We start from the raw sequence: 23,741 nt of genomic DNA, 5'->3' as shown, positions 1-23,741 counted from the left end.
TAATTCCTTCATAGTACTAACCACATAACATTGATACAAAAATTAAATCAGTTGGTGTGTATAAAGCATCTGATAAATTTTAGCTGCTGTTTATACAGTGATTATTATTTGATTATTGTAAATTTTTTAGTATTTTATGGGAAAAATGCTACATCAAAGAGAAATACTCAGAATCCTCTGTTTAAATTTGTTAAAGTAAGAAATAGAAGTTTACATCCTCCACTCTTTCTTCTTATGTCTCCCCTTCCTCCCAACCCCCACTCCAGTGTAATCACTGCTAATAGTCCAGTGTGTTCTTCCCCACGTTTCCCATGCTTATGTAGCAGAGCTGTTTGATCTTGAACTCTAAGAGAAGCAGAATTGGGTCTAGGAGTTTGCCTGAAGGAGGGATTGTGAAGGCTATGTCCTGTCCAGTGACAGTGGTTCAGGAGCACAAGCAAATAACTAGATGCAATAAATTCTACTTGTGTATTCAGGCTGTGGGAGAAGAAGAAGGTCCTTTTACTAGTTTTAATTCTTGATTGGGTAAGGAAATACAGCCTTGTTTTGAGTCTCCCATGATGATAAATCTTCAGAGCTAGTTAAATGTGGCAGTGAGCATTGTCACCAGCTTGCAGTTGGTTTCTCACACTGTTCTCTTGCCCTATGTCTTTGTACTCTGCCTAAGTACCCTGACTGATACACTGTTCCACTGTCTTCACCTCAGTCAGTCTTGATCATCCTATAAGACTCACTTCCTCCAGGACTAAACGCCCCAATGGTTGGCTTCCATAGTAGTAGTAGTAACCTGTACCTACAGACCTCTCTCTTAAGAAAGTACTGTTTGTGTCTCTTTTTCAAATTTCAACCATAACTTCAATAGGGTGGTGAACATATATTAACCATTTGTGTATTCTTAGCACCTAATATGGTAACTGGCATAAATTAACATCAGTATATGTTTATTGATCTGAATGAGCTAGCTGTTGGGCAAATTAGCTATTTTTTTTTTGAAATCCTGGTGTTTACTCCAAATAGGGGACAATGAAGTTAATTCAGTTATGAAATTGGCTTCATTTGAATTTCGTTCCAATGTAGAATAAATAAACTTGTCCTTCATAGGAATCCTACTTTTTATGTTTGAAAGAAAAATAAAATTCTTAACCCTAAGATTCAAGTCTGTCTTCTCTTCCTATCATCACACTTCACAAATTCTTAGCAAATTTTCCTCATAGCTTTCCTCATAGAAAAAGTAGAGGTCATTAAGCATGAATGTATGTATCCCAGATTCCTTTGTGCATCATTCACATTTATACCTACTTTCTTCTGACCTGAGATGAAGAACTAGCTCCTTTTATTATAATAGTAACCCTTCATCTGTGTTCTTTTTTCCTTTTTTTTTCAGTTTTTTAAAATGTTTTATTTATTTTTGAGAGAGAGAGAGAGAGAGAGAGCATGCGTGCATGCAAGCGTGGGAGGGGCAGAGAGAGGGAAACACAGAATTCAAAGAGGGCTCTGGGCTCTTAGCTGTCAGCAGAGTCCAATCTGGGGCTTGAACCCACGGACTATAACCTGACCTGAGCCGAAGTTGTTTGACTGAGCTACCCAGGTGCCCCCTTTCATCTGTGTTCTTAATCCTATTCCTTGTTGTTTGTTTGTTTCTTCCTTCCTACCTTCCTTCCTTCCTTCCTTCCTTTCTTTCTTTCTTTCTTTCTTTCTTTCTTTCTTTCTTTCTTTCTTTCTTTCATTTTTGAGAGAAAAAGCATGCATGCGGGTGCCGTGGGGGGGGGGGGGGGAGAGAATCTTAAGCAGGCTCCAGTGTGGAGCCCAACGGGGCCTTGATCTCACAACCATGAGATCCCGACCTGAGTCAAAATCAAGAGTCAAGCATTTGACTGACTGAGCCACCCAGGCACTTCTGTTTCTTGTTGTTTCTTCAAAACCTCAACCACCTTTCCTACTCTGTGTTCTATCTTCTACCTTGCCTTTTCCATAGACTCCTTCCCAACAGCCCATGTTCATGTCCAATTCTCTCATCCTTTGTCCTTTGACTTACCTTTCATTGCAGTGGCTACTTTTACCCCTTATTCCTTTCAGAGGCTAAACGTGACATGCTCTACTTCTTCAACCTTCAGGCATTCTTAGGTTCATGGAGGTCTTACTTTCTAATTCACACTCCCCAGCAACAATTTTACACCATCAGCCTTTTCCATAGTCAACAGACATCGTAATAAATAAATGCTGTAGGAATGGCCCCTTTGCAGCTTCTTTTACTATGATGACTCCCTTTTTGAACTTTCCTTCTCCCTAGATTTCTGTGATCTCGTTTTCTCTTGGGTCTCCTTCCAATTCTCTATCACCTTGACGTCTCTTTTCCTGAAGAATCTCATGTCCTTACCTGGTGTCTGACATAGGTGTCTCTGTACCTAGGACTTCCAAACTCACATCTGGAAATTCAGATCAGAACCCTCAAATTACTGCACATCTTCAATTTATATCCCATTTCAGATAAAACCTTTCCAGTCTGAGTTTTTATTATCTGCCCTCTCATGTGCCCAGTTGCTTCTAAAATTTGACACATGGCGAAAGGCACCATTCCTCATCCCGTCAGGCAAGTTAGAAACCATAATGTCATCTTCTATAACTTCTTTACATGTAGTAAGTCATGAAATATGGTGTACTAAGTCGTAAAACATGTACTAAGTAGAAAAACCCAAACATGTCTTGATTTAATCTTGTATTTATCTCTGTTGCTATTGCCTTAATTTTGATCATCTTCATTCTTCTCCTGAATTATTTCAATAACTTTACATTGTTGTTTTGTTTTGTTTTGTTTTGTTTTTGGCCATTCCTACTCCAGATTAGCCTGACACCCCAAATCCATCCATTACTCTGTCACAGGAGTTAGCAAGTAGAGATAGTATCAAATCCTTCTTCTGGTGAACCTTGTGACTCCCCATTTTTTATGGAATGAAATCACTACTCTTAGAGTTGTAGGACTGAACCTTTGAAATATGACCCATGCCTGTGTTTTTGATCTTCTCTCTTACTTCCTTCCATGAAGAGTGAACTAGTGTATACAAACAGTAGGAAAAAAGGGTGGTACAAACCATTGATTTGCCTTTCTCCTTACACTAACCAACTCTTTAGGTAATTGAGGATTTTCTTTAGTTGGATTCAACCTGGTGCATTAGGTATTTGGGGGAAAAGCGTCCTGAAAACGTACTTCTTAGGTATCCTTTTAAGCTAAATATTTCTTGAGATAACGGATATAATTCCCTATAGCAGAAAGTGTACAAGCATTGGCCTAAGGTGGCATTTCTATTTGATCTGATGCATAATTTAGAATATAGCTGTCGCTCAGGCTTCTTTGACAATGAATTTGAATATTTAGCTCTATAAATGTAATTGAAGAGAAATCTTTACTTTGGAAATAAGTGTATTTTTGTGACAATTACCAGTTGCATTGGTAGGCAATGGAGGAATGAGACAGACCTTCCTAATATTTGTTGATAGCATTGTGTATGAAATGCTGCTGAACTAGTTGATATGATGTTCTTTGATACAGATTTCCTCATTCTACTCTAAGGAAAATGCTTTGTGAAGCGTCATTCATGCTGGTTAGTATGAAAAGGCATGAGAAAACTTTAACGTAAAGCAGGGTATTTAAGGCAGACAATCTCAAATGATGTCTCTTTCCTTTAAAATGAATATATAAATGGGAAAACTACACTTTTGAAAAGACTTAAAATTTGCCATTCTTCTTTCTAATGATCAGCTACAGCAGACTCATGACTGTTTATCAGTATTTCCATTAAGTGATAGTTAAAGGCGTCAATAGCAGTATAATGATTTTTAAAACGCTGAGTATTTTATTTATTTCATTTTATTTTTTATTTCATTTCCTTGATGTTTTCTTTCATTATTCATCCTATCCAAAGGATGGGAAGCTCCTTGAAAGTAGATGGTATGTCTTGTGCACTTGTGAGTTCTTGATACCTGACCACAGGGCAGCACACAGTAATTGCCTTATGCGTGAATAAACTTATCAAACGTTAGTTTTATTCCAGAATTACTCTCAAGCAGCTTAATAGTTCAAAAATCTCAAGGACTAAAGAGCTGAAAAATGTGTTTTAGTAACTAAATAACTAAATTTTCAGGTGAAGCAAATTCTGGAATTTAGGTTTTCTCTGGCTTCCGTTTTAGCATTTAATGGATTAAAATTCACCCCAAATGCTTAAAACATGCCTCAAATTATACACAAAACCTAAAAAATAAGATTATCTGTGTTTCTGTCTTAATATTCTCTTTAAACTTCCCCTCCTCCCCCAATGTTAGGAAAGAGAAAAAATATGTCGACCAATGCTGGAAAGACGTTGCTGTTGGGGACTTCATTCGCCTTTCCTGTAATGAGGTTATTCCTGCAGACATGGTCTTACTCTTTTCCACCGATCCAGATGGAATCTGTCACATTGAGACTTCGGGTCTCGATGGAGAGAGCAATTTAAAACAGAGGCAGGTGGTTCGGGGATATGCAGAGCAGGTAAATACTGTGTTCTCACTTGGTGACTTATTAACATTTTTCCTTTCAGAAGATGACAGAGCTCATTTTTCACAGAGACAGAAAATGAGATTTTTAAATTTATTTTTACCATTACAAAATAGAAGCCCAGAGGGCTTAATCCATTTACAGATATCCCTGGAAGTGTTTTATAGATAATAGGCTGTAATGACTTTGAAGTTCACACATTTTAGTCTGGCGATCCTATATTTTTTGGAACTGAATTAAGGGAAACTAACAGAATTATTTTGCAATTTGGAAAATTATTTTGCAATGGAAACGATCACCTTCTGTTCCTACAATGTATAATTGCATACATACCCAGACCTTTTGAGACTTGTGTAGTTTCTCATGCCACAGGGCTTCTAGACTCTTCACCACACTGTGGCGAGGGAAACAAGAACTGTGAAGTTCTGTGAACATGAGTTTGAATGAATTCTAGCTCTTCTATTACATTATTGTGTGGCCTTGGGAAAGTCACTTATTTTGTGCCTCAGTTTATCTTAAAATAGAAATGATGATGCCTGTCTCATACCATTGCTGTGAGATGTAAATGAAGTAATGTATGTAAAAATATCATGTACATTGCTTAAATATTAGTTTCCCTTCCCTGTCTCTGGAAGCACTTGAGATGAAGTTTTTAAAAATTTAATAGTCTTTTTAAAACTGAACCATTAAGTCAGGTTACTGACTTAAACTGAACCATTAAGTTCATAAACTAAAAAGTGTTTTAGCCAAATAAATGCCCTGATCTTTAGTAAGTTTCATGATATGGTGTAACATTGGGCCGTCTTTCTATCTATGGATTTAATTTAGATCCTGTGATTGATAAGCCTCTCAGCTTCGCATTGTCACTTTTGTGAACATTTATATTACTAAGACGTTTGTAAAAATCTTGTACAACTTGAGATTCCATTATATACTACTAAGTACCTATTCTGAAGGTAACACCAGTTGATTAATCAGTACACTTTGGGATCAATTAAGGGTGAGTGCTCTGGAATCCCATGACCTAGATTATAATCCTGTTTCTAAACACCTCCTTGTGTGGAGACGTAGAGCAAATTACTGATCTTCTCTCTGTGTCTCTTTCTTTACCTGTTAATTAGACCTAATTATAGCACCTACCTCATATTAAGATATTAATATGTTTAAAGTACATAATAGAGATTCTACTACATCAAAAGAACTAAAAAATTAGTGATTAGCAAATCAAATCATCTAATTATATAACTCATTTTCCATATGTTTTGCTGTGATACGTTAATACTTGATGAGATATATTAATAATAATTTTTTTTACTAGGCAAACATTCATATGAAAACAAGGAAATGAGATAAGGTTTCCCTGGCTTATTCTTAGTGAATCCATGCCTGTGTTCTATAAAAACATTTTGTTTATTTGCTCACAGGTTTCATAAAGTATCCTAAAATTACCATTTAATCCATTAGAGAATTTTGTAAATGCTGACATCCAGCTTATTTTTAAATTTTTAAAGAAAATTTGCTGGGATAAATGCATAATGTACTCAGAGTGTTCGCATACACATTTAATCTCCGAAAATCCCTACATGATAAAAGAATAACAACAAAGTATTTTCAGCTTTTCAGTGATTTCTGCATAAAGGAGTGTCTGCTGTATGAATAGAAGGTCTTCTCTGCAGAGAGTCCTGCATGGATTCTAGTGTATGAATAAGACCTATAGATGTTTGTTAATGCTCCAGGACCATCCCCATCCCACATATTCATTTATGATTATGCCTCTACTGTTCTTCATTTTCTTTATTTGGGCAATTTGTGACCTAAATTTGGTAGCAAGAATGCATTAGTTTTATCTTAAGAGTTGGTGAAAGGATAAACACTTAAATATCAAGGGTTTAACTTTGAATTTTTCTTGTGTCATGATTTTAAAATATGTAGATATATGTGTGTGTGTGTGTGTATATATGTATATATATATTTTTTGTTTGTTTTTAGGACTCTGAAGTTGATCCAGAGAAATTCTCCAGTAAGATAGAATGTGAAAGTCCAAACAATGACCTCAACAGATTCCGAGGCTACCTGTGAGTGATACATGACTTAACCTTCATTGGTATGAGTAGAATTATGTGTTGCAATTATATTTACTGCAGTATTTTTGTGTATGTATATCCAAGTTAAATCACCAAAGGCCATGTGTTTAGCCACCTATTAATTTGTCTTTATTTTAATAATCTGGTAAATATTATTAACTGGGTGTTGTATGAAAGCCAATTTGACAATAAATTATATTTAAAAAATAATAAAAAATAAAAACCACAACAAAAGCTTGTTCTTAAAATAATCACAAAATCTCGGTCAATGGTGTAAGAATGTTTTACATGAGCTCTGTATTAAGCTTAAGACATGTTGTTTGGAAGGAGGGGCCTTCACAGAACTGGCAACCTAGGTGACATGATAGGATAGTGTCCTCCTGCAGAATTAGAGTATCAAGTGGATATTTCTGGTTGGCAAAAGGTAGCCAAGGAATTGAAACGTGTAAGAAAAAGTATGGGAAGTCACAACAGTGTTCATTCTGGAGCCCTCGAGGCATCTATATCCCTTTTGCAAGGGCAGCTAGAATTTGGTGTCTTACCTAATTTCAGCCACTTAAGTGCTTTATGCCTTGAACCAAGTTATTTACTCTTTTTGATCCTCAGTTCCCTGATTTTTAAGAGGAGAGGAGACAATCAGATCTACTTCATAGTAGTGATCTTATGAGAGAATGGTAAAGAAAATTTCCAACTCATTTTGGAGACCAGGATTATCCTGATACCATAAACATACAAAGACACTTATGGAAAGATCAGTGTCCTGCATGAACACAGATGCAAAATTATGGCAAATCAAATCCAATGATATATAAGAAGGATAATATATCATGACCCAGTGGGACCTATCCCAAAAATGCAGGCTGGTTTAATATTAGAAAAGCAGAGTGCTTAAGTGGCTCAGTCGGTTGAGTGTCCAAGTCTTGATTTCAGCTCAGGTCATGATCCCAGGGTTGTGGGATTGAGCCCTGCGTCAGGCTCCACCCTGAGTGTGGAGCCTGCGTAAGATTTTCCCTCTCTTCCCCTCTTCCCCTGTCCCTTATTCGCATGCTCGCTCTCTCTCTCTCTCTCTCTCTCAAAAAAAAAAACAAAAACAAAAAAAACCTTAATATTAGAAAGTCAAATGATGTAATCCACCATATTAACAAGCCCCAATTAACAAATTAAAAAAGAAAAACCCAAGTGATCATCTCATGAATGTAGACAAAGCATTTGACAAAATCTAACTTCTGTTCTTGCAAACTGGAACTAGAAAGGAACTCTCTCAACCCGGTAATGGCATATATGAAGAACCTACAGTTAGAATCATACTTAATGGTGCAAGACTAAATGCTTTTAAATGTTTTTTCCCTAAGATCAGGAACAAGACAAGGATATTTACTCTCACCACTTTTATTCAAGATTTCACTAGAGATTCTAGATTAGTGTAGTCAGGCAAGAAAAGGAAATAAAAGATTTCAACTAAAAAAGAAGTAAAACTGTTTATTATTCATAGATAGCTTGATGCTCTTTGTGGAAAACCTGATAAAATCTATAAGAATTTAACAATTGGACTTAACAATGTTGTAGGAAACAGATCAATATACAGAAATCCATTGTATTTCTATATACTAGCAATGAGCAATCAGATATTGAAATTTTTCAAAATACAACTTATGATAGCATCAGAAAAAATGAAATACCTGAGGCTAATCCTGACAAAAGTTGTGAAACACCTGCACACTCAAAACCATTGAACACTGCGGAAAGAAATGAAAGACCTAAATAAATGCAGCAATGTATGCTGTTCATGGGTTGAAAGACTCAGTATTGTTATGATTCAGTTTTTTTTTCCAAATCGATCTGTAGATTCAATGTAATCCTAATCAAAATCCTAGCATGTGTTTTTTTAAAGAAATTGGCATGTTTATTTTAATTTTTTTTCCAAATCGATCTGTAGATTCAATGTAATCCTAATCAAAATCCCAGCATGGTTTTGTTATTTTTTTTTAAAGAAATTGACAAGTTTATTCTAAAATTTATATGGGGTTGCAAAGAACCTATATTACCTTAAAACAGCACTGAAACAGAACAGAGTGGGAGAGCCAACACCACCTGATTTCAAGACTTTTAGTAAAGTACAGTAATCAAATTAGCATCATTTTGGCATAAAGATAGACCAGCAGATCAGAAAAGATTAAAAGATTATAGAATCCAGAAATTGACCCACACATTTATGGACGATTGGTTTTTGTTGTCCATAAATGTGCCTTTGACAAAGGTACACACAAGCAATTTAGTGAAGAAAGGTTTTTCTTTTCAACAAATGATGCTAAAACGATTGGATATCCATATTGTAAAAAATAAACTTCAAGCCATACCTCTCACTGTTTAAAAAACTGAACTAAAAATGGCTTCTATAGTTTAATGTAAACCTAAGATTTGAAACCCCTTAAACATGGAGGAAACATAACAGAAATCTTTGCTATCTTCAGTTAGGCAAAGACTTCTCAGAACACCCAAAGCACAATAAAAGGACAAAAAAATACATAAAAGAACTTCAGAATCAAAATTAAAACCTTTTTCTCTTCAATGACACTATTAAGTGAATGAAAAGATAAGTAACAGATTGGAAGAAAATGTTCTCAATGCGTGTAACTGATGTGTTCAGATTATACAAAGACATCTTAAAACCTGGTAATAAGGGGCGCCTGGGTGGCTCAGTTGGTTAAGTGTCCACCTTCAGCTCAGGTCATGATCTCATGGTTGCTAAGTTCAAGCCTTACATCCTCTGTCTGCTGTCAGTGCAGAGCCCGCTTTGGATCCTCTATTTCCCTTTCTCTCTGCCCCTACCCTCTCGTGAGCATGTGTGCATGCTCTCTCTCTCCCTCAAAAATAAATAAACATTAAAAAAAAAAAACCCTCAGTAATAAGAAAACAAACAATAAGTTTTAAAATAGTCCAAGAAATTTGAACAGACACTTCACCAAAAAACGTATATAGGTGACAAATAACTGTGTAGAAAGATACAAGTTAAAACCACAGAGCTACAACTACTAACAGTTCAAAAGACCCAACTATACCTAGTGCTGGTGAGTAAGTAGGAGAACTGGAGTGCCCACTTACTGCTTGTGGGAATATAAAGCAATACAGCCACTTTAAAAAACAACTTGGAAGTTTCTTAAAAAGTTAAACATATGCCCACTGTATGATCTGGGTGTTCCACTCCTAGGTAGTTACCCACGAGAAAATAAAACATGTCTCGGTAGAGTAGTCTGTACACAAATATTCATAGCAGCTTTGTTTGTAATAGTCCAAAACTGGAAACAAGCCAAATATCATCAACAAGAGCATGGATGAACAAATTGTATATCCATACAGTGTATGGAATTCATTGCAGGGGGAATTCAGCAAAAGGAATTCACTGGTGCTACATGCTAAAATATGGATGCATCTCTGAATGTCACGTTCAGTGAAACAAGCCAGGCAGGAAAGAATATATACTCTATGGTTTGATTTATATAATTTCTTGAAAATAAACCTAATTTAAAGCAATAGAAAGCAGATAAGTGAGTGCCTTAACTAAATTTCTGGAACTGGACTCCTAGTCTACCTTGTCAGCCTCTCTCTTCATCCCACTTGGACATATTTTTTTTTCTTAATAGACACATTGGAACATCATTTGCTGTTGTGAGTACTCAGTCTTGCCCTAGAACCCTTACCTACTTCTAAGGCCCCACTAGCCTCTTGGCTGTCCTAATTATCACTTGCCTCTGGATTCTCTGATGCCACGTTCACCTGCTCTTTGGTTTTTCCATTCGTGATGGGCTCCTCTGATGTCTGTCTGCTTCAACTGTGCCGCCTTACTTTCTGATTAGTCTGATCTGACCACTGGAATTGCCTTTCTCTTGGAATCCACAACTAAAGCTGCTCTCTGCTTCTTTTCCCTCCCTCAGGTTCTGTCTTCCTCAGTAATTAGATTTTCCTGGGTCTGCTCTGTTGAAGCTTCTATTAAGCTGGCTTCAGCAACTTGCAAGGAAGCATTGAATGATAGAGTCAGCCCAGGTAGATAAAGTGATTTTTCTGTGGAATTATTTTTATCCACTAAGCTAACTCCTTATCCTTTACCTGCTTTGTGGTCTGTTTTCTAAAATCAACAAAAATTGAGATGCTCAGGCTCACTTTCTATATGGTGCCTTCTCTGATCTTACTCTCAGGTAGAGCTTTCTCCCTATTTGTGTCCACAGTGCATGTTGAATATCAAGTTTCTATTATAATATCTATAATTACTACACTTACATATTTCTGTATCAGTCACTTCCCCTTAGACCACAGGAGCCAAGACTATGTGTGTTTTTCTATTCCCAGCATCTGAGTGGGAATGCTGGGCCTGTAATAGATGTTGCCTAGTGATTTCAGGGGATGAGAGCTCTATGTGGACAGTCAGTGCTTCATATAGAGTCCAGAGATCTCACATCATAAGTGCCAAATATCATATACCTGTCAAGGTCAGGACCTGTTTAATGTTTGGGCAGATGCTATTATTATAGAAGTTAGGCTTTGATGTAATGATAGTAACCTAGAGTGATGTAATGGTGAAAAATAAGGATCTGGTGGGGGGGGGTAGGAATTTTAAATCTTACTGAGGAACTTTGGAAATGGTTTCTATGTTGAATCTGTTCCTATAAAGGCTCTAGGGATAATGAATGTTATATTGATGAGGATTGTGTGGGGCTTGCCTGGAAACACTACATAGAAATGTTACTGTTGAACTTAAATTCTTCATCTGCAGGGGTGCTTGGGTGGCTCAGTTGGTTAAGCATCCGACTTCTGTTCAGGTCATGATCTTGCCATTTGTGAGTTTGAGCCCCGCATTGGGCTCTGTGCTAACTGCTCAGAGCCTGGAAACTGCTTTGGATTCTGTGTCTCCTCCTGTCTCTGTCCCTCCCATGCTCATGCTCTGTCTCTCTCTGTCTCTCAATAATAAAATAAACGTTAAAAAAATTTTTTTATATAAAAAATTTTTTATCTGCAAAACCAGGAAGCAGAATTAAATTAAACCCAAGGACACTACACTATAGTTGTCTCTTTGTACCTAAAACCACATATGTGAAAGCATACAAACATAGATCTCCTAGAATAAGGTGTTTGCAAATTATAGGAGTGAAATGACACATCAGTTTCTTCCTCCTTTGTGGTATCCTTCTTTGCAGAGTTTTCCTTAGTAATTGCAGGTAGCAAGGATACCAGATAACAATTATAGTTCTCCTATATTTAAGAAAGAAGAAACAACTTATCAACTGAAGTATATTGCTTAGAAAGCAACCTAATTTTAATGCTGAAGTTAAGAGGGCATTTTCAAAATAGGTGAAATACATTACTTTTGCTTATTTAAAAAAAAAGTCCAATTATTTTGCTCTTTATTTTTGCCACTGTTGTAACTTGATCAAGTAATTGCTTTGATAATCTTTAAACCATTTATTACAGAAACTTTCCAACAGGCAAAAGCAAAAAGAAAAATATAATGAACACTCATGGGCTCTCACCCAGATTTAACTATTTCATAATTTTGCCAGTTTTGTGTCCCCCCCCCGCATCACAGTTTACCACATTTACCAGGCTGCATCCTTGTGGTAGTGAACATTGTTTTCTGGCCATCTGATTTCCTATAAACTGTCCAGGGACACTTTCAAATCTGATGAAGGACATAATTTCTTTTTCTACAAAATGATACACACACACACACACACACACACACACACACACACACACACGTACATGCAGGAAATATTGCATACAATTTCAAAGGCTTCATGGATCTCTTGATCTCCACCCCAGGTGGATTTGCTGTTAGAGATGCTTTATTAGGTACCTGTGGAAATAGGTACTTGCTATTGTGTATCATCTGGAGGCCTGTGATGTCCCCTGTCCCATTGGTGGTTCTATTAAGATTGGTGTTGTCAGCCATACTCTTTCATTATAAAATCCTCAGGCTGTCACCTAGTGGGTTTAGCAGCCACAAATTACCATTCCCTAGAAGAGTCCTTGATTCCATCCAGGTTGAAAATGGAATTTTTCTAATTCTATCAAGAACTTTTCCCTTGTCCGTTACTAAGTTACCTGAAACACAGTTTGTACTAGCAGTAGGTTCCTTATTTGGAATATTTTTTTTTTGAGGTTTTGTAGTATGAGAAGTTGACAAACGGGAATGATAGAAAATGATGGTAGTTGAGACTTGTTGCATCTTTTATCAAGCCAAAGCAAGATAAGAAAATCAAAGGGCCCAGAGATTTGAAACCTTTCTTGTGACCTGCTTGACTTAATACTCCAGTCAAGAAAACTCAGAATGCATGATTTTTATTTTTACATCCCCACTTTTGCTATTTAAAGATGAATCTCTATGCTATCTTTCTTATAGAGAACATTCCAACAGAGAACGCGTGGGTCTCAGTAAAGAAAATTTATTACTTAGAGGATGCACCATTAGGAACACAGAGGCTGTTGTGGGCATCGTGGTTTATGCAGGTTAGTTACACTTCTGATTTTCACTGTTGTCTCCTCTCTGTTTTTCTTCAAGTTAACATTTGTCATTTATTCAAAATGCAGTCTACAAAAGCAGAAAGGAAATTTTGTCTTCGTAAACTTAATCCTCGGTCTCTTTTTTCTAAATGGATCACAAAAGCAAACTAAATTAACAAAATCTATTGTGTGATTACTCTTTATTAAATTATCTGCCACAGAGATTTAAAAATATGCTATTTGCTATCTGGCTTTAATTTGCAAATTTTCTGACATGTTACCTACGTAGGCCATGAAACCAAAGCAATGCTGAACAACAGTGGTCCGAGGTATAAGCGCAGCAAATTAGAAAGAAGAGCAAATACAGATGTCCTCTGGTGTGTCCTACTTTTGCTTGTGATGTGTTTAACTGGTGCATTGGGTAGGTAAATTTGATTTTTTTTGCTGATGTCTTTTCAGCAAGGTATTTATTTAAAAGTATTTTATTTTCAAAATATTGATGCATATTTGACTTCTGTAAAGGAGGTTTCATTCGCCATTCATTTTTTTTCCTCACGTCTTTATCTTTCTCAATCTCTGATCTGAAAAACATTAATGTTGATTATATCCAGTTACATGGGGCCACAGTAGTAAAGGGACCTGGCAAGAGATTTAAAGAGAGACCGAGACAGGAGAATTTGGAGCCTTTTGAATTTTAATTTGTTTTAAAAAATAAACAATGGGTCTTCAACCAAAATAAATACTTTTATTCCTCTTTAGGAATGAAGTTCTATATTTACATAGTGTATATGTAGCATTCTTTTGATGTCTGTGTGTTTTTTGAAAGGTCATGGAATCTGGTTGAGTAGATATGAAAACATAATATTTTTTAATATCCCGGAGCCTGATGGACATGTCATATCACCAGTGTTGGCAGGATTCTATATGTTTTGGACCATGATCATTTTGTTACAGGTAATTTATGTTGAGTTCATCATAGAATTTTGAGGACTTTGTTACTTAATCCAACTACATTTGGTTTCTCACCCGTTATTTTCCCTCTCTAATATTTTTTAAATTGCTTGGTTCCTCTTAGGTCTTGATTCCCATTTCTCTCTATGTTTCCATTGAAATTGTGAAGCTTGGACAGATATATTTTATTCAAAGTGATGTGGATTTCTACAATGAGAAAATGGATTCTACTATTCAGTGCCGGTCGCTGAACATCACCGAGGACCTTGGGCAGATTCAGTACCTCTTTTCTGATAAGACAGGAACTCTCACTGAGAATAAGATGGTTTTTCGAAGATGTAGTGTGGCAGGTTTTGATTATTGCCATGAAGAAAATGGTAAGTGTGGGTTTCTGTGAAAACCAACCTGAAGATTGGGCTTTTCGGCACCCACTTAAAAGTTTGATAATTCTAGGGACACCTGGGTGGCCCAGTCGGTTAAGCATCCAACTTCAGCTCAGGTCGTGATCCCACTGTTCAAGCCCCGTATCGGGCTCTGTGCAGACAGTGTAAGGTCTGCCTGAGATTCCCTCTCTCTGCCCCTCTGCTCTCTGTGTCTCTCAAAATAAATCAACTTAAAAAAATTTTTTTTTAAATACATTGTATTTTCGCTTAGGCACATACATTTTTAAGCCAGGTTTTATTGTTACCTGTGAATGCAAGGGATAAAATGTTGAATGTTTATTACATAATCACTACACAAATGTAAAAAAATAGCTAGTCATACTGGATATGATGATACTCTGCCTTGTTTTATCTTCTTTATTGCATTTTTGTTACAAAAACAGTATTTTAGAAAATCTCAGATAAGGTAAATGAGGAAAAATATAAAAGCCATAAGTAATCCCCACCAGAGTAGACCACTGTTAACATTTTTGTACATTTCTTTTGATTCTTTTTCTTGTACACTTTATGTTTTTTAAACAAAAATGAAATTACAGTGTGCTTTTGCTTTTACAACCATTTTTCTTAAGAGTTCATCGTGACTGCCTTTCTGTTCTCTCCTTACTCTTCTAGAGGCTATGCTATATTGCACTGTAATAATTGCCAAAATTTATGTAAATAATCCACCATTAATTTTGGTTGTCAACATTTACTGTGGTAAGCAATGCTGCAGTGAACCTCACTAGCTAAACTTTCACACCTGTTTGTGAGAGGAGTGTCTTCCAAAATAGTTGACTATGTAGATCCCTATTTTCAAGTAACTTATGTAGTGTTTCACAAAATATGTGATGAGGAGCATCGCATCTTTTTTTTGTATTCGTAGCATTTCAAATTTTGTGTTTGTAGCATTTAAAAGGGCTGATATCAGCCCTTTCCTGCCACAGTTCCTGAGCACACACTTGGGCCCAGTGAGTACTTCTCTTCTATACCCCTTTATGCAGAGAAGGTACCAAGAGACTGAGAATCACATGCTATCATGACTGAACTGTCTGTGGACCATGGAGTGTTGCACTGCTTCTGTAGGTACCAACTTCGCCTGTAAACACTTCCCTACTACACATACATACGGAGATCCTGCTCTCTTTTCTGTAATAGTTTAAAAATAAGGACATGTATACACACTCTGATTGATGAAGGAGGGAGTAGTGGGGGCTACTTCTCTCCAGGATTTAACCCTAAGATATATTATTTTTACTGAAATTAAAGCTAGTTAACCCTTCAGGATTTGGGGGCAAAATCACTGCCTAGGAGATCTGTCCATAAAAAAGATCACTGCTAGGAAATAGCCCCGTGCACATATGCATTTGAACTAAACACATCTGACGACACCATTTTATGTTTTTAAAACCTTGCAACTTAGGAGCACCTGGTTGGCTCAGTTGGAAGAGTTTATGACTCTTGATCTTGAGGTTGTGAGTTCAAGCCCCACATTGAGTGTAGAGGTTACTTAAATAAATAAACTTAAAAAAAATAAAACCCTGCAACTTAGAAATTTGGTTAATGAACTAAGTAGCATCAGCAACACCTCAGTGTGTATTAAAAACACAGAATCTCAGGCTCCTCTTTAAAACTTCAATTAAAATCTTCATTTAACAATATTCCCAGGTGATTTATGTGTATTTTAAAATTTTAAAGCAATCCTTTAAAAAATTACTGAAAGAGAATGTCTTTTTTAATAGTAATCTTTTTAGTTTAGAATAGCATTAGATTTATAGAAAAGTTGCAAAGATGCTTTTGAGGGTTCCGTTATGCACCCCTATCTAGTTTCCTCTGTCATTAACATCTTACATTAGTTGTATAATACATTTATGATAAGTAATGAACTAATATTGATATTATTAACTGAAATCCATACGTTATTCAGATTTCTTTAGTTTATACCTTTTTCTGTCTGAGGATCCCATCCAGAAGACCATGTGACAGTCCTCATTTAGACTGCTCTAGATTTGAAAGCTTCTAAGGCTTTCTGTTTCTCGATGACCCTAGTTCTGAAGGGCACTATTCAGGGATTTTGTAGAATGTTTCTCAATTTGGGTTTGTCTAGAGAGTGCCTTTATGATGCGGTTTGTGAATCTGATCTACATGGTGAGAGCATTTAGTAGTTTCCAAGAACAAAGATTTTGGAATCAGGCCTCCTGAATCTGATTCCCATCTTTACTGCCTATGGGCTGTATGACTCTGGGCCAGTTACATAATTTCTCTGGGCCTCACTAAAAAGGATCCATAATAGTATTCATGAAGATAATCCATGAAAAGCCACTCAAAGCATGGCACAGAATAAATTCTTTGTAAGTATGAGCTGCCATTGTTTTTGTCATTACAGTTGTCAAAGTAAGAAATAGATTTATCTTTTGAGGAGTTCATGGTCCGATATGGAAAACAGGCATGGAAACGTAAAAATATCTTACTTCGTCTCATAGGATGAAAATCTGGTGTTTTGGAGGTGATTTTAGCATTGATCAAGGTTTGGGACCTAGAAGGATATTGGGCAAGAAATTTTTGGAATGCTGGAAATGCGCAAGGAATCAGTTTAGAATAAAAGATTTGTGTGTATCAAGGATACATGGATGATCCAGTTGGCCGAAGCTTAGCTGAGCGTGCTGTTTATGAGCAGGTGAAAGTCGGGATGCTGGAAATGTTTGGGGGATTAGTTCATAGCAAAATGCTTGGAGGATATGGGGATGATACAGTTGGGAGAAATCCATGTGCACGTTGTGCTGTTCACCCTTGTTTAGGGCCCTTTGAGGAGCACATTGAAAAGTATGATCAACTTTTTGTTCCACAGATTTTTGCTCACTTCTTCCAAATATCAAATAAATGTAAGTAATAGGGCCTGAACAGGTTACTAGATATTTGAAGGAGGATTCAAAAGAGAAGATTAGGGATTAAATAAGAAAGAGAATTAAAGTAGTTAACCTAGCATCTAATCAGTACCTACCTTGATAGAAAGACTACATACTTTGCGTTTTCTCCTGTGAATTGGAAAGCAAGAATTCCTGCCCCACTCTGAGGCATTTATGGAACTAATTGAAACCTGTTTTAAGAGACATATGAAAAGTCTGCATGATCAGCTGGATAGATTAAAAAAAATTTTTTTAATGTTTACTTATTTTTGAAAGAGAGATAGAGAGAGAGGGAGCACGCGCGCACCTGAGTGGGGGAGGGGCAGGGAGCGAAGAAGACACAGAATCTGAAACAGTCTCCAGGCTCCAAGCTAGCTGTCAGCACAGAGCCTGACACAGGGCTTGAACTCACCAACTCTGAGATCATGACCTAAGCTGAAGTCAAAGGCTCAACCGACTGAGCCACCCAGGCGCCCCGGATAAATTTTTGTTTATCAGTATGGTAATAAGCTTTTCTTTCTCATACCCAATTTTTGATTTTTTTTAAGTTTATTTATTTATTTCGAGAGAGAGACAGCATGCAAGCAGGGGAGGGCCAGTGAGAGAGAGGGAAAGAGAGAGAATCCCAAGCAGGTTCCATACTGTCAACACAGAGTCCGATACAGGGCTCAAACTTACAAAACTGTGTGGTCATGACCTGAGCCAAAACCAAGAGTTGGACGCTTAACCGACTGAGCCATCTCATACCCAATTTTTGAAAAACCTTCACTGAGTCTACAAGTATTACACCTATAGTTTTGTTTTCTGAATCAAATTATAGCTTTACTGTTCTGTTTCCTTCCCATAGCTTTTTACAAAATGATTAAAGGTTGCTCCATGTGTTCTTGAGTCCACTCTTCCAGCGTTATTTATTGAGCAAGTTTGTCCTGTCCTAAGGGCTGAGCTGTCTGGCATTATAGTAATTACACAGTTGCATGAGGACTGATTTCCCTAATGATGTACAGGAGAAATTCCTGAAGTATAAGCCTTTATGTTTCTATAGGTTTTGTAATATTGTAATTATTTATTTTTAAAATGGTATCACATCACCAATAAGTTTCTTTAGCTACTCAAGGATTTATCAACCTCAGCACTATTGCCATTTGGGGCTGCATTATTCTTTGAGATGGGTGCGGTTCTGTGCATTCCAAGATGTTTAGATGCCTCCATGGGCTCTGACCACTGAATGCCAATTGCACTCCTCCCCCAGTTATAACAACCAGACTGTGTACAGGCATTGCCAAATGTTCGCTGGGGGACAAATTCACCCCTTGTTGAGAATGACTGAACTAACCTATACAGGTAACTGCCAAGGAGATATAACATAGTGGATACATGTACTGGCTTCAGGGTCAGGAAGACCTACATTTAAATCCCAACTCTACCCCCAACTAGCTGTTTAACCATGGTCAAAGTACTTAATCTCTCTGGCTCTTAGCCTCTCTTACCTGCAAAGTGACACAGTGATAGTTCCTAACTGGTAGCATTATTTTTAAGATGAAAAGGGAAGATCTAGATACAGATATTTACATAAAGATCTAAACAGATGATTGATGAACAGGAAGTACTCAATATATTTTTTTTAATGTTTATTTACTTCTGAGACAGAGACAGAGCATGAGTGGGGGAGGGGAAGAGAGAGAGAGAGAGAGAATGAATGAATGAATGAATGAATGAATGAATCAGAAGCAGGCTCCAGGCTCTGAGCTGTCAGCACAGAGCCTGACGCGGGGCTTGAACTCACAAACCATGAGATCATGACCTGAGCCGAAGTTGGTAGCTCAACTGACTGAGCCACCCAGGGGCCCCAGGAAGTACTCAATAAATGTCAAGTCCCTACCCCACAACATTCCCTTGATTCTACGGATATTCCATTTATGTGTCTATTCAAACATGCATTCATTATTCATTTGATAAATGTCTAAACTACAATACATGGACTCATTGAAATCAAGCAGGGAATATTGCTGTAAAATTATAAGGAATATCATGTTAACATACATTCAGAACATAACATTCTGAGCACTGGCTGTGAACTTTATAGAACTGGATGTAAGACCGATGATTATTACTTTTGTGAAATGGGGAAAATTCGTTTGATTTCTTTATTACTAAAATTGAGGTATTAATAGTATCTGCCACAGAGGGTTGTCCTAGTTATTAAATGAGACAGATGCCTGGTGCATAGTAACATTCAGTACATTCAGTAGATAGAAGCTTTAAAGGTCCAGGGAGTGAGGGCCAGTACAGAGGTCACCATTGAGGAACTGGCCTTTGAACTAAGCCTTCAAAGATGTTGAGGATTTATGTAAGCATAGAAAAAGAGAATGGATATTCTGGACAAGGGCACAGGTGAAAATGGAGAACTTCAGTATGTTTGGGATTCAGTAAGTGGATGGGTTTTTGAAGCTGAAAGGCCATACAGGGAAGCATTCTGTATTATTTAGTCAGAGAATATAATGAAACTTGCAGAACTGGAAAGGACCTTAAAGTCATTAAATCCAAATTGTTCATTCGGCCAGTGAGAAAACAGAGGCCTGGGAAGAGTTAAGTGATTTCCTAGAAAACACTGAGTCTTTGGAAGAGTTGGTTCCAATGTTGGATCACAACATTGCCTCTTAGCTTCTCTTTGTCCTTGAAAAATACAGATAAAAACTATTGAACAGAATATGAAAATATTTTTTATTTTGAAATTAACTTGGCAAAAGCCATACTCTAAGTAGCTAGACTTGGCTTGAATGCAGCTAGCAATTCAGCAAGTACACATTGACTGATTGTTTACTCTGTACTCCTGGACATAATGATTAACAAGGCAGACAGGGGCCCTCTCACAGAGCTTCTGTTGAATAGTCACAAATAAATTAATTCTTAAATCAAGAAAAATAAATAATGAAAAGTGCTTTTCAGAGAATTAAAATGAGATGATATCATATAGAATGATTGGAAGGCATTTTGGATTGGGTAGGGGAGCAAGGCCTTTCTAAGGGTTACAGCTTAGATCTGAATAACATAATCTTGAAGTTCAGATGCGAAAACCTACCAGTTACAGGCAGCAGCTAGTATAGAGGCTCTCAGGCTGAAATGAGCTTGGCAATTTTCAAAGTAAGAAAAGAAGGCCAGTGAGGCTGGATTTTAGTGGACATGTGGAAGAGGAAGGGGCAAGAAACTTCAAGAAGATCAGCAAAGGTCGGATCATCTTGAGCTATGTAAGCCAACATAAGGAAAATTTTGTGCAGGAGTAATGTGATCAGCTTTATATTTTAGGAAGATCACTGTAGCTACTGGTTAAGGAATGGAATGCCGAGGGGTAAGGAGACCAGTTATGAGGCTGTTAGCACTGGTCCAGTTGAGAGATGATGGTGGCTTGGGTTAAGGTAATGAAGATGGAGAGAATTCGAGATATTAGAGATATTTTGGATAAATAATGGACAGCTATTGGTGATGCTTTACAGCAAAACAAAACAGACAAACCAAAACAGGCAAAACTCTCTGCATTTTTGGAGTTTATATTCTACTCAATGATTCAAAAAATAAATAAGATCTATAGTGTGTAGATGGTGGTAAGCTCTGAAGTGGTTATATCTGGAAAGTCTGCTGACAAGGGACATGCTAAGAGACTTGAGAAAGGTAAAGGAGTTAGCCATGCAGATAATCTGCTTGAAGAACCGAATAGACATCTAACTAGAAGTATCAAGTGGAGAGTTGGATATATATAGGAGTCTGGATTCCAGTTAGAAGTTGGAGTTGAAGATACAGGTTTAAAAATCATGTGCACAGAGTTGGCATTTCAAATGTGGGACCAGGTGATATCACCAGGGAAGAATGTATAGGTGGAGAAGGGAAGGAGCTCCTGCAGCAACCCAGTATTTGATTGAAGAGAAGATAGCAGGAGAAAATTAGAAGGAATAGCCACTGAAGTAGGAGGAAAAACAGGTACACATGGTGTCAGAGAAACCAAAAGAGCCATTTCAAGCAGAGAACGGTCACCTCTGTTGGATGTTGCTAAGGATGCATAAAAGATATGGACAGATGCAGTAATGGGATTTGATAATGTGGAACTCATGGGCGACCTTGCCAAAAGTACAGGGACAGAAAGCCATGAGATTGGTTGAGGGGAGCTTGGTGTAAGCGAAGGAGGGGAAAGTTGTAAACGTGAAGTCCTTGAGAAGGCCAGAGGAGTGGGAGGCAGATCATGAGTGGAGAGCTTGGCATTTGAAACTTTATCCATAGTAGTAGGAGGGTTTAGATACAGATGTGGATAGGTTGGTAGACTTGACGATAGGATATGAAGGGAGTTGCTGTCTGATTGCTTTTACTTTTCCCAACGAGGTAAGTTCATGAAGGGAATCTGGAGAGGGGAGTTTGGAGGGCAGTTTTTGAAAAGGGAGGAGATGGTGTGGAATAGCTGTTTAAGTAAATGTCTGACATATTCAGTTTGCAAATGGTTCTTCTCAGGTAATGACCCAGTATGATTTTTTATCGCTCAGCCAAGAGGTTAGAGTCCTACCAGGAAGCTGCCTCTGAAGATGAAGATTCCATGGACACTCCCAGCGGCTCCCTCACCAATATGACAAAACCGAGGACCCCCAGCTGCAGGACAGTTCATAATGGGCCCTTGGGAAGTAAATCCTTGAATCATCTTGCTGGGAGCTGTTTAGCTGTGGGAAGTGGAGAAGGAGCCAGTGAAGTGCCTCACTCCAGACAGGCTGCTTTCAGTAGCCCCATTGTAAGTGTGAATATGTGACTTGAATCTTGTATATCTATAATGAATAATGAAAGAACATCCCCCTAATTATGACAGAGCCAACACTGTTGTCTTTTCTACCTGAGAAGAGACTACATAATTGTGGTTCAGTGTAATTGCCCGCACAAAATTAGAAATATAAGCAAACAGTATCATAGCTTCCTAATTTGTGGGATACTTCAGTGTTGAGAGATAGTGTATCATTTCTGAAATAGCATAGTATTTCTGATCAGGGCCAATGGTGTCTAAGCCTAAAGAAGGCTGCCTTGGGCGGCTCAGTTGGCTAAATGTCCAACTCTTGATTTTGGCTCAGGTCATGATCTCAGGGTTGTGAAATCAAGCCCCGCATTGGGCTCTGCACTGAGCCTGGAACCTGGTTACCATTCTCTCCCCCCACCGACTCTCTTCCCCCATGCTCATGCTCTCGTTCTCTCTCTCTCTCTCTCTCTCTCTCTGTCTGTCTCTGTCTCTGTCTCTCTGGAAAAACAAAAACAAAAACAGCTGCCTTGGGTTACAGACCATGACTCACTCTCAGAACCAGCAAAGCTTTCCAGAGTTATCTCATAGACAGCTAAGTATGTCTGAATGACATACGTACTGTCAGTACCCTCCAAGGCCTTTTTTTCTGCATTTTTCCCCCCAGTCCCACCAAACCTGTGTCCTCTTCCCCATTCTGAGTCCTCAGAGTGACATTTTCTGATATTTCTATTTTAGAGCTCATCTGGGTATCACTTGAGTTCCTGAGGGAAGTTTTGGAAGCTGTTTAGTTATACCCTCTGACAAACCCATTTTGCTGAAGAAAAATCTAGAGGGCCATGTGGAAGATGGGAAAGAGGAATGATACTTACATGAAAGAATCAGAGTTCAAAAGTTTTGCTGTACTTAGAATTGTTTCTGTAAACCTTCAGCTGCCCTTCTGCCTTCCACATCTCATTAACTCTTGTGGTTTACCAAGATGAGGATTCCCCAGGCTTGAGACTGGCAACTGGTCTAAAGTAGGTGGCGTAACAAGAACAAATCCACTTTGGGGAAACTTTGTGTGTCTGCATTGAATTTATTGTATGGTTTTCGTAGCAGAGATGTGATCTGAGTAGATGCCAGTGGTCTCTTTTGTTCTGGAAAGGCCTTGAAGGGAATCTCCTGGCTCTTTTCAAAGTTGCCAGTAAAAATTTCAGGAGTGAGGGTAATCACTTCCGTGCAACTCATTTAGTTCATTCCTGTGGCACTGAAGATATAGCACCTGTCATATTGTATCTTGGCCACATGTCAGACTATTCCAAACATCTAGGCTTAATTTTTTTTCTCCAACTTCTGAAAGGAAAATAGGAAAAGAATGCATACAGCCTCTTCTGTGCATTCACTATAAGGCTGTATCAGAAATAGATATATATTTTTTTCTCTTTTTACCTATTCCTGTACTGATCTTTTACATTTTCCACCCACGCAAAGTTAACCACATGTTGACCCATGTTTACTTGGAAATAGGACATTGGTGACCCACTGGGGTTGTGCCCTACCCACCCTCTCAGTTTCCTGATTTAGCCTCATCTCCTTGGAAAAAAAGTGATGTTTCTT

At 37.7% G+C, this 23,741-nt stretch overlaps 1 protein-coding gene across 5 annotated transcripts in view; it reads left to right on the top strand.

The window, feature by feature from the left end:
- The window catches only part of ATP10D (ATPase phospholipid transporting 10D (putative)), a 106,845-nt gene that overhangs the window by 42,629 nt on the left and 40,475 nt on the right, over positions 1–23,741 (top strand). For all 5 annotated transcript variants that reach the window (XM_053217392.1, XM_053217391.1, XM_015072315.3 and 2 more), the window contains 7 exons: positions 4,318–4,522; positions 6,518–6,603; positions 13,007–13,113; positions 13,397–13,528; positions 13,934–14,061; positions 14,183–14,435; positions 21,910–22,148. In XM_053217392.1, the coding sequence (XP_053073367.1) occupies positions 4,318–4,522; positions 6,518–6,603; positions 13,007–13,113; positions 13,397–13,528; positions 13,934–14,061; positions 14,183–14,435; positions 21,910–22,148 (1,150 nt within the window). The remainder of the gene's footprint in view (positions 1–4,317; positions 4,523–6,517; positions 6,604–13,006; positions 13,114–13,396; positions 13,529–13,933; positions 14,062–14,182; positions 14,436–21,909; positions 22,149–23,741) is intronic.

This window comes from Acinonyx jubatus, chromosome B1, assembly GCF_027475565.1.
Source record: "Acinonyx jubatus isolate Ajub_Pintada_27869175 chromosome B1, VMU_Ajub_asm_v1.0, whole genome shotgun sequence".
Classification (NCBI taxonomy): domain Eukaryota; kingdom Metazoa; phylum Chordata; class Mammalia; order Carnivora; family Felidae; genus Acinonyx; species Acinonyx jubatus.
Note: the sequence above shows the minus strand (reverse complement) of the source record. Positions and strands in the feature narration are given on the sequence as shown.